Source organism: Spermophilus citellus, assembly GCF_964194105.1.
Source record: "Spermophilus citellus genome assembly, chromosome: 1".
Lineage (NCBI taxonomy): Eukaryota > Metazoa > Chordata > Mammalia > Rodentia > Sciuridae > Spermophilus > Spermophilus citellus.
In genome coordinates this window covers 31414457-31429742 of record NC_138182.1, presented here as the reverse complement: position 1 = coordinate 31429742, position 15286 = coordinate 31414457, and the positions used below count along the sequence as shown (strand labels likewise).

At 31.7% G+C, this 15286-nt stretch overlaps 1 protein-coding gene across 6 annotated transcripts in view; it reads right to left on the bottom strand.

The window, feature by feature from the left end:
- Nucleotides 1–15286, bottom strand: part of NBEA (neurobeachin) — a 638449-nt gene that overhangs the window by 461053 nt on the left and 162110 nt on the right. For all 6 annotated transcript variants that reach the window (XM_081293195.1, XM_081293196.1, XM_081293198.1 and 3 more), the window contains exon 17: nt 11533–11625. In XM_081293195.1, coding sequence (XP_081149321.1) covers nt 11533–11625 — 93 coding nt within the window. The remainder of the gene's footprint in view (nt 1–11532; nt 11626–15286) is intronic.

The window sequence follows — 15286 nt, the reverse complement described above, 5'->3', positions numbered from 1 at the left end:
ATGTTTAACCATTTGAATGTGATTTTCTTTTTTGCCTAGATTGGCTTTTTAGATATTCTTCTTTATCACTACAATTTGATTTAAATATATATCTTAGTGTTCGTCTTTTGTGTCAAAATTTTTCTAAAACACAGTATACTTTTCCTACACAAATATTCATTCTTTATTTTGTGAAACTGCTTTCTATTTCATTTGATTCTCTCATCTAGACACACCATCTACCTTCAACTTACTTTGTCTCTATATTGCATTTAGAATTTATTACATTTTCTAAAATGATTATATAATTAGGGTCATCATATCCTTAGTCTTTTAAGTTCCTTTTTCATCTCTTTGTGTTCTTTATGTTGTCTTTGAGAACTTATTGAATTTATGTTCTTGTTAATTCTTCTATATCTCAAAACATTATAGAAAATTCTTTTTCCTCCATACGTTTCCTTCTGGTGTAAATTCCATCTCTTCTTTTACTCTTTTCTTCTCTCTCTCCTGTACCATCACATTGATGTGGTTTCTTGGCATTTTTTTCCTATCTTGCTTATGTTTGTGTATTTTGTTCACATTTACTTATTTGTCCTCTTAAAATCCACATAAACTGAGTGAGACTTGTTTTGTCCTCTATGATCCATTTCCAAGGCTGAGCATCATTTCCTATTCTATTCCTTTTTTCTGAAGCATAAAGGCTTCAAGAGACTGAAAGGATAGCTGAGGCTATGGGCAGACTTGCTGGAATAGGAGCACTGCTCTATTTGGATAAGTCCTCCTTCAAAGATCTTCCACTACCACTCAATTCATTTTATTTAATGAATTTATCTAATTTCCAAAGGGAAATTGTTGATCCCCCAAATTGATATGGAAAGACTTGCAGCCTTCACTTCTATCACACAATGTCAGACTCCATTCTTCATTCTTCATTTCTTTCAAGGCACCCATTTCCTCCCACTCAGGGTAAGAAGAAAGAGAAAATAGGAATATCAAAGAAACCCATCACTCTAACTTAGGAATTCTAAGGAAGAAACCTAGTAATCCTTCTACTTTCACAGTGTCCAGTTTTTACCCCTCTAGCTTGCATTTATGAGGGAAAACATATGGCACTTTTCTCTCTTCAGCCTGTCACAGTTCTCTCAAAATTATTCTCCAGTTTCCATCCATTTTCCTGCAAATAATATAATTTTCTTCTTCCTTATACCTGAGAAAAACTCAGTTGTGTATATGTACCACTTTTTCTTCATCCATTCACTTGTTGATAGATATCTAGGCTGATCACTTAAGTTGGTTATTAATTGTGCTGTGATAAGCATGGGAACACACATCAGTTTGAAGTATGCTGGCTTTAATTTTTTTGAATAAATTCCAGGGAGTGGTTTAACTGGTCATATAGTAGTTCTAACTTTAGCTTTTGGAAGAACCTCAATACTGATTTTTGTGTTAATTTACATAGCCATCAAAAGTACAAGAGTGCCTTTTTCCCACATCTTCACCAGCATTTAATGTTATTTGTATTCTTTTGGAGTGCAATTCTAATTAGAGTATATGAAATCTATGTTTTGATTTGCATTTCCCTTATGGCTAAAATTGTTGAATATTTTTTCATATTTTCTGTTGAACATTTGTATTTCTTCTTTTGAGATATACCCATTCAGTTCATATGCCCATTTATTGATCAGGTCATTAGATTTTCTAATTTTGAGTTTTTTATATATTCTGGACATTAATCCTGACTTGGAAGAGTATCTGGCAAAGACTTTAATCTATTAGCTGTCATTTCAGTGTTATTTCCTTTCTGTGCAGAAGCTTTTTAATTTGATCTTATCCCATTTATTAATTTTCTTATTCCCGAGCTATATGTTCCTATTCAGTAAGTCTTTGCCTGAATCTACATGTGAAATGTTTCCTTTATTTTTTCTTCTAATAGTTGCTAAGTTTCTGGTTTTATTCTTAGGTCTTGAATTCATTTTGAATGATTTCCATGTTAGGTGAGAGAGAAGGAATTAGTCTCAATCTTCTACATATGGATGCCCAGTTTTTCCATTACCACTTGTTTAAAAGGCTTATAACCTTTGTCAAGAATCACATGAACAAATGTGTATGGGTTTGTTTCTCTGTCATCTATTCTGTTCCACTGGTCTTCATGTATGTTTTTAAGCCAGGAATCATGATGCTCATATTACTATGCCTCTGTAGTATAATTTGAAACCAAATATTGTGATGCCTCTGGTATTCCTTTTTTTGTTGTTGTTGTTCAGGGTTGCTTTAACTATTCTGGGTCTTTTGTTTTTCCATACGAATTTCAGGATTAATTTTTCTAGTTCTGGGAAGATTATCATTAGTATTTTAATGGGAATTACATTGAATCTGTAGATCACTTTTGGTAATACTGCCATTTTAACAACATTAATTCTGTGTATCCAAGAATATGAGAGAGGTCTTTATAGTATAGATCTAGCTTTCTTGTGTTGCTCATCTTCTTTGGTGCTCTGCAGTTTTACTTTTAGTCCTCCATATGAGAGGACTGTTTTGTTCTGCTCAAAGCTCATTTCACTCTCAAAATCTAAGAAACTAGGTCTTTCATCAATTCTATAAAAATTTTCAGTAAGTTTCTTTAATACTGCCTTTCTGCCATTTTTCTTCCCCTTTATAACAATTTTTATTAGCCACATTTAAAACTCTCATTCTTTCTCCATCTCTTTCTTTCAAGTTGGTCATCTTTTTCTCTTGGTGTAGCATTTTAGGCATTTTAGGTAATTTTTTCAGTTCTATCTTCCAATTCACCAACTCCTCAAGATTACCTTGTCATTTTAACCTGTCAATACAGTTGTTAATTCTAATTATTATTTTTCCATTTCCACAAATTAATTAGGATTTTTAAAAAATATATCATTTGATTTAAAATTACCTTATTTTTTAAATTTCAATATTTTTTATTACTGCATTGTAATTTTATAAGTGTAGGATTCATTTTGGCATACCCATGAATGCAAACAATCCCTTTCAATCCCCAGTACAATCCCTTTACTCCTCTCCTGGTTTCCCTGATCCCCTTCCTCTACTTGAGTGGTTTTCCTATTAATTTATTTTCTAATTGGTGAATTATATATATAATTGAATTCATTATGAGATATTCATGCATACACATAGCATCATTTGATCAATTTCATTATCCAGTTCCTCTTATTTCATATCTCTCCTCCTTCCCACTTGGTCCCCTTCATCTACTCCATTGTTTTTCTATTTTCATAAGATTCTGCCTCCACCCTTTTTGTTAACTTCCTATTTCTCTCTACTTTCTCCATATGAGAGAAAACACTCAACTCTTGACTCCTTTTTTTAAATATCTTTATTTTTATTTATCTATTTTTTTATGTGATGCTGAGGATCAAACCCAGGGCCTTGCACATGCAAGAAAAGTGCTCTACCTTAGAGCCACAACCCCAGCCTTCAACTTTTGACTTTCTAAGCCTGGCTTTTTTCATTTATCATGATTTTCTCCAGTTCCAGCCATATGCCAGCAAATGACATAATTTCATTCTTTTTAGGACTCCATAAAACTCCAGTATATATATGTACATTTTCTTTATCTATTAGTCTATTGAGAAACACCTAGGCTGGTTCCATAACTTAGTTATTGTGAATTGTGCTGCTATAAATATTGGTACACATATATCACTATAGTGTGGTGATTTTAGTTTTTTGGATGAATACTAAGGAGTGGAATAGCTGGGTCATATGGTAAATTCATTCCTAGTCTTTTGAGGCATCTCTATACTGCATTCCAAAGTGGTTGGTCTAATTTGTAGTCTTACCAAATATCTATGTGTAGGGACTGGGGTTGTGGCTCAGTGGTAGAGTGCTTGACTAGTAGGTGTGAGGCACTGGGTTCAATTATCATCACCACATAAAAATAAGTAAAATAAAGGTCCATCAAAAACTAAAAAATATATTTTAAAAAAATCTATGAGTGTACCTTTTTGTTACATCCTCAATAAGGGCATGGTTTCAAATTTAAATTATTATGAACAGCAAAGGGAACAATTAAGAGCATGAATAGCTTATAGAGGGGAAAAAATCTTAGCCAACTTCTCTTTCCAAAGAAGATTAATATCCAAAGTATATACAACTCAAAAAACTCAACATCAAAAATCCAAATAACCAATCCATAGAAGAGCAAAGAAACTAAAAGATACTTCTCAAAAAAAGGAGGAAAAAAAGAAATGCAAATGGTCAACAAATATATAACATCCTTAGTAATTAGGAAAGTGCAAATCAAAATTACACTGAGATTTCATCTCATTCCAATTAGAATGGCAGTCATCAAGAATACAAATAATATAATTACCTTATTCCTTAAGTCTTGTTTTTCTATGTTTTCTTGGCATATGAGAATTTCCCTTATTTTTCTGTGCTCAGCTATTCATTTAAATGGATTTTACACACACACACACACACACACACACACGCATGCACACACCTTTTGTTGTTTTTTGCTTTTTGGTGGTTTTTTGTTTTTGTTTTTTGGTACTAGGGATTGAACCCAGGGAACTTAACCACTAAGCCACATCCCCAGCCCTTTTTTCCATATATTTCATTTAGAGACAGGGTCTGGATTCATTACTTAGGGGGGACTCACTAAGTTGCTGAGGCTACCTTTGAATTAACATTCCTCCTGCCTCAGCCTCCCAGGCTGCTGGGATTACAGTTGTACACTACACTACCCAGCTACTCAATATTTCTAATTTTTTAGTAGTACAAAGTTTTCAGGATACCTAGTTTTATCCATAATATTTCTCCTCCAACTACTATTAGTCACAAGTTATGTGTCCTATTTCCTAAGGCTTTATCTTTTCTCTCACTTTATATTTTAGATCTTTAAGTCCACTAATTTTGAGATGTTCCAGTTCACTAAATTGGGTGAACTGGAGCAGGGAGTTGAGGGAGAAAGTATGATGACATAAAAGGACAGATATCATTTTTGGTGCTCTAAGTGAATCTCAAATGTTCTTTGTAATTAAAATGCTCTTTGTAAAAAAGTATTCCAACACAGTTTCATTTTATTGGTGCACAGTGTGATGATCTCCTAACACTGACAAAAAGTCCCTCTTTAGGTGAGTTGTTATTTTTTAATGATTCACATAGTAGAACTCAGATCTCATGCCTATGAATTTTAAATGATGTGAAACATGCAGGTGTTAGAAGGCCAGGCTTTCTCTTAGCTCAGTGATCTGCAGTACAAAACTTGGCAAAGCTGTAAGTCCTAAAAGGACCACTGAATCTAGCATCCTAGCACTTCAATCTCCATGTACACACATAAATTTTAAGGCAAAAAGATATATCCCTCCATTTTAGGTACTTCTTAGCCTTCTGGTAGTCACTTACAGGAAGCTGTTGTAAACATTCCTCTTAGGCTGAGGGTGAGGGCAGAAGAAAAGAAGATAGTAGGCAGAAATGTGTGAGAGCAAAACACCTATCAAGTTTTTCATCTTTACCTTAAGGATCTAACATAGTTCTTTAGCTGTTTTACTACCCCATGAGAGAGAAATTTCCTCAGAAGATCCCTATTTTCTCTACTAGTAACTTCATCAGAATATCAAGATTCATTTGTACCCATGTATGCACAAGAACCAACATTTGGCTGATGAAACCCAAATAACTCAAATTTGAAAGTGTAAGGGAAGGAAACTTCTTTCCAGCTGCCATACTCCCTGAATTCTCATCATACCATAATTTTGGTAATCAGACAACTGGCTCTGCCAGAAAAAATAAAAATAAAAAACTGATGTATCTAGTTAAAAAAATAAACAAGATAAGCTTTTGTCAATATACTATACCTGTAAGTAACAATTAGAGATAGTAAGTCATTCACTGTACTACTAACAGTACAGGTCATAGTGTGATAATCTTAGCAATTCACCCAGAAGAAACAACATTTAAAGTTAAAACATTAGACAAATAAACAAGGTTTTTATAATTTTTATTTCTACAGTGGAAAATTGATAATCTCTTTTAAAATTTTTATTTGTAGGTGTATTATTGTATAGCACTTGGGCACTTTGTTCATCCATTTGAATCACTTGTTAGAAGAATCTGGCTCTGAGGATAATTAATCATCAGAACGCCTGCATGCAGGAATCGTGTGGCTTTACACTCCAACATAAATCCAAGTTTGGCTTCTTAATTTTGTATGATTTTGGAAAATTTTTAGGATTTATAGAAAAGCTGCAAAGATAGTATAGTGAATTCTCATATAGTATTCAGCCAGCGTGAATGTTAACCCTCACTATGGTACATTTATAAAAACTTAAAAAAAATCAACATTAATATGATATTATTAACTCATCTACAAACTTAACTTAGATTTTACCAGTTTCCCACTAATTTCCCTTTTCTGTTCAAAAATCTAATCCATGGTCCCACCTTTCATTCAGTTATCATTTCTCCTTGAACTATTCTGGTATGTGGCAGTTTCCCATTCTTTGTTTTCATGTTCTTGACAGTTTTGAAGAGTACAAATCAGACATTTTGTAGAACATCCCTCAATTTGGGGATATATGATGCTTCTTTGTGAATGTCCCAAGGTTGTTTGTGGGGAGGCAAGAGAATACTACAAAGGTGAGGTGTCCTTCTCATCACATCATATCGAGAAGGACATTATCAACATAACATATGACTACTGATGTTAACCTTGATCAATAGTGAAAAAGATGCCAGGCTTCACCATTTTTGGAAGCCAGCGAGTATGTCCCTTCCACACTCAAGGAGAGGAGTTTAACTTCAAGCTAAAGTTTCTAGAGTTGGGAGTAGCTCCATATATTACCTGTAATAGACTTCTCCATTTTAATGAAATGTCAAACCTATTGCTAGTCCAGCTGACAAAGTGTAGGGTTGATCTCACAATTTGTATTTCACGTACTTTATAGAAATTATAAACTAGGTGTTGGATAGGGCCAATTCACACAGATCAAGTAGATTTACTGCCAGACAAATGAGATGCTGAGTTTGGTAAGATCTCTTTTTTCAAGAGTTTTAAAGTTGTTTTCTTAGGTTTATAAATATAGAACCAAATCATCCAAAGTTAATGACACATATTTCTTCCCATCTAACAGTTGTCTTTTATTTTTATTTCAAATCTTAAAAAATAATTAATATTAATGATTAAATTATAGTGGGATCACTTTTATCTCATTGTTGATATGAATGCTACTAGGGTTCCATGTTTATGTTTGATGTCAGCTGTTTCAGATAAATATCTAATCATAGTGAAGAAATAAATGTATTCATTACCCTTTTTGTCAACTGTTCAAATTATCACAAGGGTATACACTTTGATTAATCACTATATGAGGGAAGCACTACAGAGTTTTACTCCCTTAAAAAGATAAAAATCTAAGGTTCAGAAATATTTCCAAGATCACAGAGCAAATATGTGGCTAAGTCAACATCCCACCTGTATTTTATTAACCAATTACATCTGTTTATTAAATCTCAACCTATATATGCTTTCTTTTATGTGTTATTTTTGACAGATTGAGGTTTTTTTAAAATACATTCATAGGAATAAATTGTAGTTAATTCTTTGTTTATTTAAGTACAGAATATTAGCATTAGTCCTTTTGCTCTATGACTGCTAAAACAGAACTATTTTAACTCATTAGTCATTAATTTTATTAAACCCAACTCCATTAATACCAATAATGAAAATGCTTCCAAGATTTCATTAGATGCTTGATATTTTTAATTTTTATAGTTTTAAAAACAACATTATTATTGAACAAATTTCTCAATAGGCAACACACATATTAACTAAAAAGTAAAATAAATCATATCTACCTTTGTTTCCACCAATGTCTAATTAGAAGTCATCTAACCAATTTCTTGTTTCTCATGTATTCTATATTAAGTTACTGTGTTCTTAATTCTCTTTCTTATGCAAAAAATAGCATCTGAAACATTTATCTTTACTTTTTAAAATAATTTAGCAATGTAGTGATACCACATAATAGAGAGTTATCTCATTGGTTTTAAAATTGTATAATATGCCAAAATATTTTATGGGTACACTATAATTTACTGAAAAGTAAAGGTCTTATTGCTATGACAAATTGATGTTTTACAACAAGTGATTAAAATTTTTATATTTATTTTTATGATAGATTTGCCTGGTTTTAGATATATTAAAATGCCATATTTAATCTTCTATTATATATTTTTTAGAGTTCCATTATATGTTCTTAATTTGTTCACAGATCTTCAGTATTTTGAAAGTTTATAATTTGGTTGAAATACTTATTCTTGTAACTATAAAATGAGAGGTAATCCTCCATTGATTAGAAAGTCAAATTCCTCCCTGGGGGCAATGAAGAAGTTAATATATTCACTCTTACTTTTTCCTTTCCCTTCACTATCAAATTTTAGGTCCCTATTTCTAATATTTAATTTCTCAGCTCATATGGGAACAAATTGACTCCTTAGATGTAAATTGACTTCTTTCTTCCATCCTCTCCCAATTCATTACAGCTGTATTATTTCTACATTATTAGGACCCCCAAAATGAAAAATCTGCTGTCACACTAATTTGAACATTTATTTTCATCTCAATTTTTTGTTATATTTATTCAGTGTTTACCAGCAGTCCTCAACTGTATTCTCCACTCATTGTTAACTGGCTGACCTTTGTCTCTGGCAATTTTCTTAATAATTATTCACAGAAACAATTTCTTGTCTGATTAACAGTAATTTTCCAGCACCTTTTTATTTAAAGGATAGCTCAGTCTCAGTTTCTTCATCTGAGTATATTATAATTGTTGCTCTACATTTTGCTATATTGTAGGTTGTTTTACAGAAGCCTACAGCCAGGATCAGCCCCCCCCCATCCATAGAATTATATAAAGAACTGTTATACTTAAGTCCAATAATACACCTTCATGCTGATCATTTTAGGTCAATTTCCCCAGTGCTGCAGTGTGTCTTTAAATAATCGAAGTAAAAGTAAAATCTTATGAGTTCATTAAATCATCATATAAATATTTGTCTTGTTCTTTTTTTTTTTTTTTGCTTTTTTTAATTTGGAAACTCCATTTATGCCATGTTGGAACTCATTTTCCTCCCCCATTTTCTCTTTCATTCTTCTAAATTATTTTTTCCTTTATATGTATTATTACTGTTTTTTTTTTCATTTTTATCTTCCTACGCTAGTCAAACAGTATATTTTTCTTTGAGCTTCTTCCAATTTTATTTCTATTTGTGTGATACTTTATTTCCTCCAACAATTTTTCCAAAGTTTTGTTAGCTTATAATTCAAGACTTCCATGTTATGTTAACATTTCTTAAACTTCTTGAAATTCTTGTTGGTAGCCATTCTTCATCAGAAGCAATTCTTTCCTTTTTTATTTTTTAAACTTGAGCAAAAATTTAAATCACATTATTTTATGGTCCATTAACATATTTCTTTCTGGTGAGTGTTCCTTACATATTTTAGTTACTTTTGCTCCTTACCCCAAGTTTTCTATTTGATACATATGTACTGAATGTGTGCCATTTTTTTGTACTTTTGATATAATCTAATTTTCCTGAACCAAGACATTTGCAGAAGATTTCCAAGTATGTATGTAAGGTTTCTGCTTTTACAATTTAAAAATTGTTTCTTTCTTGATGGCCACAGAAACAGACTGCTTCCTACAAATATGGCTCATGTATTATTCTTAGCTATGCATCTTCTGCTTTTCTGAAACAAATTTGATAGAAGAAGGATTGTGCTATCAGCCATAATGTATCTAACATTCAAAAGGGTCTACTGTTGCACCTTAAAGTGAGCCTTAAACTTCAGAAACTACATTCACTGACACTTTTTGTGAGATCTGTTATCACTGAACACTCTCACCATTCTCTTCATATTTTCTTTTCTCTAAATTCTTCACAAATTGCACTAAATTTAGTGGCTTTCACCAGTCAACAGTAATAGCTTAGAGTGCCTAGATACTGGAGTTTATCTACCTTCAATCTTTCAAAGAATTGTGTGAGGGCTTTTATATTTACATCTTACTGAATTATTTGTGAATATTATAGGAAAAAGAGAAAGTTGATATCTTAATCATCCATGTTTATGCAGAAAATGGCCTGCTTATCGTTTTTAATTTTACAATATCTATGATTTTCATCTTCTTCTTTATTTTTAGTTTTTGACTGATTGAGTGATGTATTTGATGGCATCAAGTTTTGAACTCAAGGCCTAGGAAAGTGTTCTATCACTGAGCTACATCTTCCGACCCTTCTTCTATATTTTTCAATGAGCATTCTTCAGTTTGATCTAGGGCTAAAATCCTTTAAATTTATCCAAGTCAATTTCTTTTACTTAATCAAAGCTACCAGAGTAATCCTTATGCCATACTATCAAATATGCCAGCACCCTATTATTTGGAAACTTATACTACCCTTACTTGTATGTAATACTTTTTTGCAATTCTGGCTTTGTGTGAAATATTCTCTATACTTAAAAGCACCATTCTCCCTTAGCTACTGATTCAATACCAAAACAAAAAACTATATTCCAAAATGTTATTAGAGTACCTAATCTTCTACAGTTTCATCAATGTTATGAAAAAACTCTTTGCAAATATAAGCAACAGAAAAAATTGGCAACAGTAAGATTCTAGGAAGAATCCCATCTAGCAATATTAAAGGTACAGTACTATTTTCTTAGGGTCACTTGCACAAAAACTAGGTTCATGAAATAGCATGCACTGCACAATATACTATGAACTGCAAACATTAAAATAGTAGTTATTACATACATGAAAAGTAAATTCTGGATTTGGGTGAAGAAATTAGGCAATATATGATTCTTAAGTGACAAACATAATCAAAGACCTCACTGTTAAATAAGAAAAAATATAAACAAATAATAATAAAACACTGACTCAACATTTAAGTCTAACATCAACTCTTAGAGAAAGATTAAGGTGAATACATGGTAGTCCCTGTGTTAAGAAAGTTTTCAATGAACTCACACTATGTGTTTTATTTTATATTTTATTATATTCTTTTTTTTTATTTTATTGTTGGTTGTTCAAAACATTACATAGTTCTTAATATACCATATTTCACAGATTGATTCGAGTGTGTTATGAACTCCCATTTTTACCCCGTATACAGATTGCTGTGTCACATCAGTTACATTTCCATTGATTTACAAATTGCCTTTCTAGTGACTGATGTATTCTGCTGTCTATCCCATTCTCCACTGTCCCCTCACCCCTCCCCTCCCCTCCCCTCCCCTTCTCTCTCTCCATCCCCTCTACTATTTTATTATATTCTTAAAATGAACAATATTTTCAATTCCAGAAAAAGACAGAAATAAACTATATTATTTAGTGTATTATCTTGTTCCATAATCTACTATTAATAAGAAATTACAAAATAATTTTATGAATTTTGTTAAGATTCTTCAACGTTAGAATTTTTCTAGCCAAATTTCATGTTACAAAACTCATAACAAATTTAAATAGATATTTCTGTAATTCATTATGAAAAAAATCAACTTACTTGTGACCTAAATGCTTCAGAAAGTATCCCAGAACCTTCAGAGCTTGAACCCAAATACTTTCACTTTTAGAAGCCAATAATTTGTAGATCACCCTAAAAAGTATATACATTATATTTTATACACTTACCAATATTAAAAACACATAAAATATATTACAGGATTTTTACAAGTGTTTGGAAAAATTTAAAGGAAGTACATTTCATTAATTTTTATTTAAATAGCCTACAAATATATTCTCAAAAAACAATGTGATTGGTTATTGCTAAGTATTGCCTCCCAGGATATTGAAAAAAATTTTCAATTTTAAGACATACTTAGTTAGGGCTTTATCTCTTCCCCCAATATTTGACTTTGAGAATTAAGATGTAAACTAACAAACAATACATAGGTTTTGTTTGGCTCCTAATTAGGAACTGATATTTAAAAGAAACTAGGACAGCAATGTTCTGTTTTTGTTTAGAGAGGTAACATACAGAAGGAAGAATGAGGTAGTGGTATAGACAGCAAAAGAGAAAAGAAAATTATTTCCTGATAGCTTTGTAATTACTAGTTTCAACTCTAATGATATTTGTATACATTATTCAATTTTTACTGAAAATAATTTGAGCAATTTTCCTGTTATTTGGAGGAAAAAAGCCTATAGTAACACATTATCTAAACTTTAATACTATACAAATATAGTCATATTCATTATAACATATTTGTGCTTTAGAAATTATATTGCTTTTTTATTAAAAAGTATATTTACATAATGAAGAAAGGCTAATGGTAAATCATTTATATTTACAATTAATTCTAAAATTTAAGAAGTTTCTCTGAGGAGTAGCAGTAGCAACTATAAAATTAGGGTATGCTTTACATCAGTGAATTTTTTAAAAATAAAGTGTCATGGTATATTCTGAGATGAGTACTCCAGGTTGAACAACAACACAAGTGGTAACAGAAGTGCACTATGTATTTTACATCATAGATTATAGATGAAATATCAAATAAAGAATTCAAAATAATAACTATAAAAATGATCAATGAACTCCTAGAGAAGACAATTGAATTAATTACAGAATTCAGCACAGAATATGAATGAGAAATTCAATCTGGAGATAAATACAATGAAAAGGAACCAAACAAAAACGTGAAAATTAAAGATACAATAAATCAAAATACTCAACTGAAAATCTCTCTAATAGAATAAAGCATCCTAAAGAAAGAATCTCAGAGCTGGAAGATTAAGTGGCCAACCCTGAACATATAGAGAGTATTAATGAAAATAAGAAACCATAATCAGGACACACAAGACTTCTGGGACAAAATAAAAGAGTGAAAATTTAAAAATCACTGTAATTGAAGAAAGTTGTAAAAGGCAGGCTAATGTAATGGATAACCTCTTTGAGGAAATAATAACATAAAATTTCCAAAACTTTGAGAATAAGATGGACATCCAGATACAGGAGCTATTCAGATCCCAAATAGTCAAGAGCAAATAAGAATCTACAACACCTTAAAATTAAAAATGCTAACATGGATAAAAAGGACAGTTTGAAGAGAAAAACATCAGGTCACTCTTAAAGGCAAGACCATCAAAAGTTCTTCCAATTTCTTAGCATAAACTCTATAAGCCCAGAGGACTTGGACTGATTTTTTCCATGTCCAGAAAGAAAATAACTGTCACCCAAGATTGATATATCAACAAAAGCTATTGATAATCAAAGAAATAAAAACCTTCCAAGATAAGCAGAAATTAAAAGAATTAAAGTCTACTAAGCAAGCCCTAAGGAGAACATATTTAAACATATATTTCACCCAGAAGAAATGTAAAGCAAACCTAAGATCTCACAAATGAACAACTATCATTTGAAGAGTAGTTAAACAAATGTGAAACAGGGCCAAAATGTACATTATAAGTAAATTTAAAATGACAGAAATTAATAAACATCTCTCTATAAAAACAATAAATGTAAATGGTCTCAAATATCCAATTAAAAGAAAGACATGAAGAATGGAATAGAAAATAAGACCTAACTATCTGTTGTTTGCAAGAGAATCACCTTCCAGGCAAAGAGAGCCACATGCTGAAAGTAAAAGAATGGAAATTGATATAACTTGCAAAAGCAACCCCAAAACATGCAGTGGTAGCAAATCTCCTATCTAACAAAGAAAACTCAAGCCAAAATTAATCATAAGAGACAAAGAAAGTCACTTCACATTGGTAAAGGTAAAACCCCACCAGATGATATGATAATAATAAATATTGATCCCCCACATATTGGTGTACTTAATTATATAAAACAGACACTACTTGAATTAAATACTCAATTAGACCCCAGTACAATAATACTGGGTGATTTCATTACAACTTTCTAACCAACAGTTAGGTCATCCAGACATAAACTCAGTGAAGACACTTTGGAACTGAAAAATATACATCAAATGGCCTTAACAGGCATCTACAAAATATTTCATCAAACAACAGTCAAATACACTTTTTTCTTAATGGTAATGGAACCATTTCCCAAACAGATCATGTTTTAGGACACATTGTGTGTGTGTGTGTGTGTGTGTGTGTGTGTGTAAAATTCCTTGCATCTTATCTGCTCATAATGGAATGAAATTAGAAATCAACACAAAAAAATGACTATAGGAACTTCACATATAAACATATAGAGAATGAACACTGTACTGCACTTTTGAATGATGAATGAGTGATAGAAGAAATTAGGGCAGAAATTTTAAAATTCTTAGAATCAAAAGAGAATACAGACAAAACATACCAAAACTTCAGAGACACACCATGAAGGGAGAAGGAAAGTTTATAGCTATGATTGCCTACATAAGAAAAATCCAAAAAATCATTAATAACTTAATGGCGCATCTCAAGACCCTTAAAAAACAAGAATCAATTCTAAAACCAGTGGAAGGAAATAAGAAAGATCAAAGATGAAATCAATAAAATTGAGAACAAACAAACAAAAGAAATAGAATAAAAGGTCAGTTCTGTGAAAAGATAAACAAGATTGATGAGCCCTTAGCCAAATTAACCAAACGGAAATCCAAAAGACCACATTAGATATAAAAAAGGAAAAATCACAGATATCACAGAAATACAGAGAATCATCGGGGACTATTTTAAAAAATTATACTTCAATAAATTAGAAAATCTAGAAGAAACGGATACTATTCTAGACACATGTGACATGCCAAAATGGAATCAAGAGGACACAGAAAACCTAAATGTACCAATAACTAGCAATGAGCTAGAAGAATTAATAAAAAGCCTTGCAACAAAGAAAAGCCCAGGACCAGATGGATTCTCAGTTGAATACCAAACCTTTCTAGAAGAACTAATGCCAGTGTTCCTCAAATCACTGCATGGAACAGAAAAGGATAGAACACAACCAAATTCACATTATGAAGTCAGTAGAATGGGAGCCATTAAGAATATAAACAAGTCGGTGCAGTGGCACACATCTGTAATCCCAGTGGCTCAGGAGGCTAATGCAGGAGGATTTCAAAGCCAGCCTCAGCAACTTTGCAAGGCCCTAAACAACTTAACAAGATCCTATCTTTAAATATAAAAAAGGGCTGGGGATGTGGTTCAGTAGTTAATTCCCTCTGAGTTCAATTACTGGTACCACCAAAAAGGGGGAAAAAATACAAACATTAATAACTGCTGGAGAGGATGTGAAGAAAAAGGAACACTTTCACACTGTTGGTGGAACTGTAAATTAGTACAACCACTATTGAAATCAGTATGGA